Source organism: Teleopsis dalmanni, chromosome 1, assembly GCF_002237135.1.
Source record: "Teleopsis dalmanni isolate 2A chromosome 1, ASM223713v2, whole genome shotgun sequence".
NCBI classification, from domain to species: domain Eukaryota; kingdom Metazoa; phylum Arthropoda; class Insecta; order Diptera; family Diopsidae; genus Teleopsis; species Teleopsis dalmanni.
Genome location: NC_051846.1, coordinates 113516787 through 113525447, shown reverse-complemented (window position 1 = coordinate 113525447; position 8661 = coordinate 113516787). Strand labels below are relative to the sequence as shown.

At 31.9% G+C, this 8661-nt stretch overlaps 1 protein-coding gene across 1 annotated transcript; it reads left to right on the top strand.

Annotated features, from left to right (window-relative positions):
• The first annotated feature begins 657 nt into the window (after nt 1–657).
• Nucleotides 658–7506, top strand: LOC119665592. The gene is made up of 3 exons (XM_038074817.1): nt 658–1027; nt 7242–7420; nt 7480–7506. The coding sequence occupies exons 1-3, from the start codon at nt 658–660 to the stop codon at nt 7504–7506; spliced, it is 576 nt and encodes a 191-aa protein (XP_037930745.1).
• Nucleotides 7507–8661: the final 1155 nt, after the last annotated feature.

The following is an 8661-nucleotide window of genomic DNA, read 5'->3' as shown; positions in this document are numbered from 1 at the left end:
CTACATTTCTTAGTGGTTAATACAATTGATTTTTTCAAAACGTATATCGATTCGCGTTTTTACGCCGGCCACAAATTGGATTTCAAACAACACAGTTGTGCCGGCGGCCCTGGTTCCGGTGGTGGTGGAGTCGTCGGCAATAGCAGCAGCCATCCTCTTCAAAATCATATTCATACCCACTCACATCATACATTATCGCATCCTGTACTTCATCCACATCACAACAACTCTGTCAACGCTTCACATCCTTCTGGTCACGGAAGTACACCAACTAACACTGCAGGTCTTCAGCAAGTAGGCCCAATATCCCAGCAACCAACAGTAACACCGCAACAACAATTACATACTCCCACTTCAGTCGGATTAACTGCAAGTAACGGCAGTGCTTCAGGTGGCAGTGTAGCTGCTTCAAGTTCAGTTTCTTCCATTGTTATAGGAAACGGACCAGTATCGGCTGGTCATAATAATTCTCAAAATATTGCTACCGCAGCTGCAGTTGCTAGTGCTACAACTACAACACTCCCACACGTCGCTCCACCAAATTTGGGGCTAAGCCCACAATCTAGTGCAGATTCTCAGCAGTTTAACATTTTTCCAGCTATTTTTAGTCGTCAACTTAACTTCTCCACCGGCGCTTGTGGCCAAAGTAAGCTAACTATGGATGAGCTGCGTCCAAACTTAGTTGGCGGGCTTTTAGGCTTACAACAAGGTCTTTTGGAAGATCACGCAAATATGCAGCATGGAGGCGTTGGGCAAGAGACCAAATTTATGTCATTTCAGGATAATAGGTTAATGGGTATAACTTCTTCGCATGAAAATAGATTGCTAGGTTTAGCAACCTCGGCTGTGCAGGACTCGCGTTCAATTGATAAGAATTCACTTAATCATCAACGAAAGTGCAGTAGCACACCAGAGGATTTCAGTTCACTATATTCTGGTCTACCCACACCTGGAATGGATTCTTCCTCCCATCATCATACACCCGCGCATACACCACCAACACGATTGTCGGATCACACGATATCCGGTAATTATCTACTTACGTGTACGTTCCTCCATATATGCATACTTACTTTTTTGTTGAATTAAATTTATTGTATTTACATACATCCATTTGCGCACATTACACAAAAGGTTAACCCGCTTGCAGAAGGGTAGAATGTAATATTTGCTTCTCATCCATTGTTGTTTTCTTTGCCTTTCGAAATGACCAACTGCTTTGGATATGTTCTATTTTACAGTATGTCCTTTAAATCGAAAATTTGTTTCATTGTTTATAGGAGCTGTCACCCTTCAAATCAGTTGGTGATTTGTGCTCCTATTATCCAAGACACAATAGTGAGCTCACGCTTTGAAGATTAACTGAAGGTGTTAACTTATTTCACATTTAGGGCTAAAATTTTGTTGGAAATGCTAAATGGAGAAATTGTTTACTTTGTTGTCCCTTCTCTAACCTTAATTGGTTATTTTTGAAAATGTTTTCAGAAAATCCTAAAATATATGAGTGGAAACTTCAGTGTTCTTCACACAAATAATTGTGCTGCAATTCATTCATTATTTACTTAAGTATTTTATTTTGATTATTTATTTTATTTCGCATTTGATTTTTGACTTCAGTCAGCGCTAATTTAGCCAGTTAACCTTATTCGCCTATTTGGCTACTTGAATTCGTTTGAATCTACAAATTTTTGTGTAAATTTAGATTAGCTCCAAAAGTAAGAAATCAGTTTGCCTATAAACAAACGGACGGGGGGAGGGTGAGGCAGTAAGACAAACTGATAATATGTGTATATAGAAATATAATAGAATATAGAAATATTTCTACTCGCAATTCCTAAACTCCTACGTCTCACAAATTCTTTTTGATTAGGAACCATCATTCACCCTGGTTTTTTAAAAAATGTTTATAAAATATTATCTGCGTATGACAAATGTACCACTAAAAAAAACTTGATAAGATTTATGCCTGGAGGACTTTTAATAAATATGCATGTTTTCTTCAATTTATTTAATTTTTAATTTATAAAGAACTGTTGATTTCTGCTATATAGTTTTATTGTTTTATTGTATATTTTTGCAGTACTTTACACTTACGAAAAATGTCCTCCCACATAGACAAAAATATATACCAATGATTTGTATTGGAATTGTAGTGATAACCATTAGTCTGAAGTCGAAGAATATTTGGAAGATTTGCGGATATAATCAACGATATTTAGCTCTTTTGATCTTCTTATGGTTCTGTAATATTGGATTCTTTCACAATCAGAACAAAGTTCACATAAAATTTTTTGATTGGAAGAATAATGCTTCCTTTTATTTCTTAGTTTTTGTCGCTCAATTTTAGATTCTGGATTACTCCTTCACCTCCTCCTTAAAGTGATTTCTATTACATTTGTACTGTTAAGTTGTTAACGTTTATATATTAATGGAATATAGATGCTCTCATTATATTATTCATTATTTGCTTGTAAAACATAAAAAAAAATTTTTTAAGTTAGAAAAGAAATGTTATTTTTAGTTGTAAAAATGATATTATCTTTCAGTACAATATCCACCAATTTTACCCACTTATTCCAATTAAAAGATCTTATCATTTTCATGTGGAATATTGTTTGAGGTCAGAGGATAGTTAAAAGTCAGAAGGAGCTGAACCTGTTGAGTAGAGTCGCGTTAAGAGCTGCATTGATTTGATTAAAAATATTTTTAATTTTATCTTTGCATTCCAAAAAGCTTATACAAAAGCGTTGTTGACTGATTTCTAGACATAAACTCGCTTTAGAGCTGTTTTGGAGCAAGTTTGGATTCATCGACGCCCAAAATACTTTTTATGCTTTATAATAAGCAAGAGATGTCGTTGACAAATTCGCTTTTGAATGAGTGTTTGTTTTATCGTCAACAGTTGTGCTAATCATTGTACCCAAATTTATTGAAACCGTCGCCAAATTTAGATTTGTGAGGCCCCTTTCATTGCCCAGACCTAGAATTAAATATATGCATTAATACGTGTATGGCATGCATAGTATATTTAAGCGTTCCCAATCAAATTACGATAAATGAAATATAAATTTCATATAAATTTCCAACAGGAGACTCGCGACATTCCGAATATCTAATTTCTGACTTAACTATTCTTTATAATAATAAATATTGAAATATGATATAGCTTTTTACGAGAATTGAATAGTATCGCTTTTTTGGTTTTTGTTTTTTTGTCGAATCATATATTACTGTGTATAAGTTACTGTGTGACTTCTGTGTATAAGTTTACATAAAATCTTCCTCTGAATCTACTTTGGTCAATTTACGATATTTCGAAACTATTATAGCCTGATCATTGAATTAGACTGTGGTTACATTGCATGCGAAATTTGTCTTGCTTGTTCTTACGAACAAATCATATGTACCATATGTCATCCTATTTGAGTGATTACGGTTGCTAAGAATTATTCGCGCGACGCCTTGTCTTTCTCATGCGAATATTTGATTAAACAAAATATTTTGTTCAAAATTCATATGTTCGTGCATAATCGAAGGTGTAAATGGTCATATTGAGAGGTGTGTGTCAAAATAAATTTGTAAATATACACTAGTTTTAGGAAATGGATTGCGATTTGCTTTGTTTATTTTGTTTGAGGAATAGACAAACTCTCCATTTTTATACCTTTAAGAATAAAAATCATGCTCCTAAATTCATCTTTTGTTATTTTAAATTAGTAAATGACTTAACGAATTTTTCGCTAAATATAATTCATCTTCACTATCCATTTAGTCCTCAAAACAAACAAAACAGAACCGTCAATTCACAAGCAATATAACCGCAACATGCGATGTGTTCGCATGAGAAAACATATGTACGAACACGCAAGACAAAATTCGCATGCAATGTAACGCAGCCTTAAAAAATGTTTCTTTACTTACTAATCGATACTTTATTATTTTTTTATTGAAGCATGCCAGAAAACTAAAACTATATTCAATTTGACGGTGAAAATGTCACTTCGTTTAGTTATAAAGAATATAACAGAAATAATATCCTATTTTACAATAAGCAGTTTTTTAAGAACCATTTTTTTTATTCTGTTTTTAAGTACCAAGTAAATTTGTAAATATTGTTCCTGCATTAAACCTGTTGTTTACAGTTGAATAATTAAAAAAATTATAATTTATAGTATATATATAATATTTTTATATATTATAGTTTATATGCGAATTCCGATTTTTATGAAATGAGTATATATCATTTCATAAAAATCGGAATTCGTAGAATCTTTATAGCATGAGTCGCGAAGTGATTGCGAAGGGACAGCCAAACGATTCGACTGTATTAATGTATTCGTACATCCTTTATGGATAGTCTTTTATTTGGCAATATTTCTTGTTAACTCCCCTCGACTTTTACTTCTCCTTATAATGATAAATGGTTCTGGAACCCGAACATGCTTTCATATATGTTATGTTTAAGAAAAAATAAACAAGTGTTTTTCATGTAATAAAATTTAAAATTTGCACTTTAACTTGATTTATCCTTATAACTCATACTCGTAACTGTAGTATCGGAATTCTGTTTTATAATTGCTGAAGCGCTTTTCCATGATGCATGGAAAATGCTTCAAAGCATCCACATTAAATATTCCCTAAATGTTTAAATGAGTTTATCAGATAAAGGTGTTGGTAAAATAATTTCTTGGTTTGAAATGAAAAAATAACATAACAATAAGTTTATTTGCCTTTTCCTTACGCCTGAAGTATATGTATGTAGTATTTAGATAGATAGTATCGAGATAAGTACACATCACTGAATCTATTTATCCTGTAATGCATTTTTGGTAAACTAATTTTTGCTAATTTTTAATTTTAAATTAAGATATTCCACTGGATAATTGGCGAATTATTCCTCATTCACCCAGTTATAATTGGGTCAAAAGATTTGTATCTCATGGATTTGCCAGCGGTTTTCGTGTGAATTTTTCCAATTTAATCTATTGACGACGTTGATGCAGATTACTCATTTGCAACGTCATTTCAAAGTTGTTTGAAGTTTGATGGAAAAAAAATTTTATTGAATTTCTATTTTTTTGAATTAAGTAAAGTTGTTTTATTCATCGCAAAAGCCTGGCATGAAGGGGTTTGTCAATAAAATTGAAAATAAATTATTGAATACAGGTATTTTGCGACATTGGAAAGTAATGCCATTAATTGACAATACAAACCGATGTTCCATAAGGTGGCGTGTATGGGTCCCAGCTGTTTTTTATTGTTTAATTAAGTTAAGGTTGGTTTTGTGTGTTAACATAAGACTCCACAGTTCGAATTTCCAAGAACTCGATTCCTTACACTTGTTACACTATAATCAGAAGATTATATATGGATAGTCAAACCTATAAATCTTTTCAAATATCAGTGGTGATAAATATTGAGCGCTATCCGAAAGAGCTGTATGACCAGCTAAAAATTCAGTTTTTTCGCTGTTGTAGTTTTTTTAAATCAATCGTTATGCCAGTTTATCTAACAATATGGGTATTCCGACTTGCTCTGTAATTTGGTTTCATTTAATTTAGTTTTGTAAAATATTTATTTTTCTTGCCATTTTCTTGTATTTATGTTAGATAAGCCAACTAGAAAAGAAATCAAGTGTTGTGGCGGTTCAATTTCACAACTTAACCGAGAAGTTCATCATATTTTCACATTACCGAATACTGCGTTACCGAGATACGTCTGAATACCACTAATATAAATCGATATTCACTCTTTTATTAATTTGACTGCTTTCAATACATATACTGAGTATATATTGAGAATGCAAATTATTTTTAATGGATAACAGTGTAATTATTTACACACGTTTCAGTCCTATTTACAAAGGATATATATTCGTTTCATCGAATATATACAATAATTCTTGATTTAATAAAAAGGAACAAATGTTCCAAAAATTTTTTTGCAATTCACCCACATTATATGATTATTAGTGAATATTAAAGATTTTCAAAACCAAAACATAAAATTTAGGTATTCCAAAAAATACTATAGATCTGTTTTATGATTAAGATGTTTTTGAAATCGAGGTCACATTCTTTGGCGGTTAAAAAAGAATCGCCCCAACTTTGAATTTAGGATAATCTAAATATTCTAAATAGATGTGCAGATATAGTCATCAAATTTTAATTTTGACCCATTTTCGAACTTTTCCAATAATTTATAGGAACCATTGTTCCTACTCCAAAGCAGTGGAGTAGAATAGTTTAATAACTTATGAAGTTTAAGGTGTTCAGATATCTATACATATATTTACTCAAAGTCTTTTGCATTATAAATATTTATATACCCAAATTTTTTTTCGCCAGATACACTTAACATACTATGTTACTGAATTTGGATCCGGAATCTGCAACCTCTCGTTTAGGAAGAAAATACACAAAATACTCTCAAATAAAAATCACTGATTATTACTTATTAACTTGAATTTACCATATATTTTATTCTAAATTATTTAATGTCATAATTTTATTGTTTATGTATTTATTATTATTATGACAATTAAGATTTAATAAGTGTTTAATTGCTTAATGAAAAAAGTGGGACTATCTTATTAGTGTTTGGAATAAATTTTAAGCTTCAACATTCGAAGCTGCTATTTGTAGTCCGAGATAATCTAATTTAGAATATTTTATCGCTTTTAAACAAGGCTCCTCAGATCCAAGGTTTGGCGTACGCGTGCATAAAAGCACATGAATATTGTATTTGGGATGAATTCTAATATGACAAAATTTCACCTCGATTAATGCGAAATTTGCATAAATTATCCTGCCAGTGTTGCAAATTCATGTCGTCACTTGAACCTTTCTTATGAATGTCAAAAGTACACAAGGTAGCTAACTCCGATGACATCAACAAGGTGAGCCATTCACTTGTGGATGACAACACCGCCACCGAAACGACGCAATTTAGTCCATTATTCACCTTGTTCGTCTCTTACTTTTCACTTTACTACTGTAATCTAATGTTGATTTTTTGTTTGGCTTGTGGCCGCAGTGTGGTTATCCTAATTATTCATAATTTTAGGGTCAACAGAGTTAAGAATTGTTAAACGCTTTCTGCATAACAATTTGCAGGTAAACGTTAAGCGCAAAACTTGATTCGAATTTAAAATATAATTGTTTGAGTTTGTTTTTTATTGATTTTTTAAAATTTCATCCTTTTTATCATTGTGCCATTTCTTGGTTTTGTTTAATTCACAGCGGAAGGGGCATTTAAGAAACTCAAACCCGAACCAAACAGTGGTCTGTCAACAGTTTCCTCCGGTATTACTTCACCCGGAAGCGGTTTGTCTTCATTAAGCCAACATGCTGGCCATACTCCAACCACAGCATCCTGTCCGACGCCGGCGAGGCGAAGACATCGAACGACATTTACCCAGGTAAGTTGTAAAAATTATTTAAAGATTTTAAAAACTTGATTAAACTGTTTTGATGCTAGTGCGGGGATTCCAATTCTTTAAAATAATTTACCTTGAAGTTTTATATATTTAAATCCTAAGATAAATTTTAAGCGTTTTATAAACATATTTATGAGGTCCTTTATGAAATTTATTATTGCACATGTAGACGATTTGTGAGACTTCCTAATAAAAATAGATGATGAATAAGTTTTAGAATAGCGTTTTACAATAACTATTTACCTTGAAGGATTACTAAATAACTAAATTATATGCTGTGAAAGATTTATGAATTTTTTAAAAACTATAAGATTCGTACCCTAAAACTTTCTGGATGCATCATATACATCTTCCTTGACATCAAAGTTTGCTATGGAGCTAATTTCGGATATTTTACCAACTCTTATGCTTAAGGAAAGTTACAAAAACGTGACTTGAATGTGTTGCCTTTAAAATAGAAATAATGTTTTCATTTGAAAACATGCATAGTGCATTAAGTCTAGGTCTTGAAAATGCCTAAATTACCTTCACTATCCGACTAATACTCCTTACTTGGGAAAAACAAAATAATTACAGATGGTCACTATGAAGGATGATTGATTTTCGTAAATTCTAACACTAAGAAATTCAAATTTGCAAAGGTATTTCACAGCATATAGCATAAAGTAATAGTCCTTTATGCAAGTTAAAATATCAACTACCGCAAAACTACTATCGGATAATAGGCAGTTTTATTAGTGGCAGGAATTTGTATGTCAAACACTAAAGTGAACTCTCTGGAAATACAAAAAAAAAAATGGACTAAATAAAGTATAAATATCCGAAATACAAATACTGCCACAAGGCAGATACTGGGACCTTTATATCTTTTATACAGGTATGACAGATATACCTATTTCATCCTCAGAAAAAAACATGATAGCTACATTCGCTAATTACACCGTTCATTGTTGCAGTTCTTCCTAAAAACTACAAAAACAATTAGACAATTCACTGCTATATTCCAATAAATGGGGTGTAGAAATAAAATCTTATTCTTTATTCTGTGGTTGTTAATGAGATCAAAACTAGAAAACAGTTACATTTTATCTCTACGCAATATGCTTAAGTTGTCTAACCAATAAAATTTTTGCACAAAGTTACATCATTTATATCATGTGAACTCACTTATTGTGCGATATTCTCTGGCTCTACCTCCAAACTCTTAAATTTACACTGAAAAT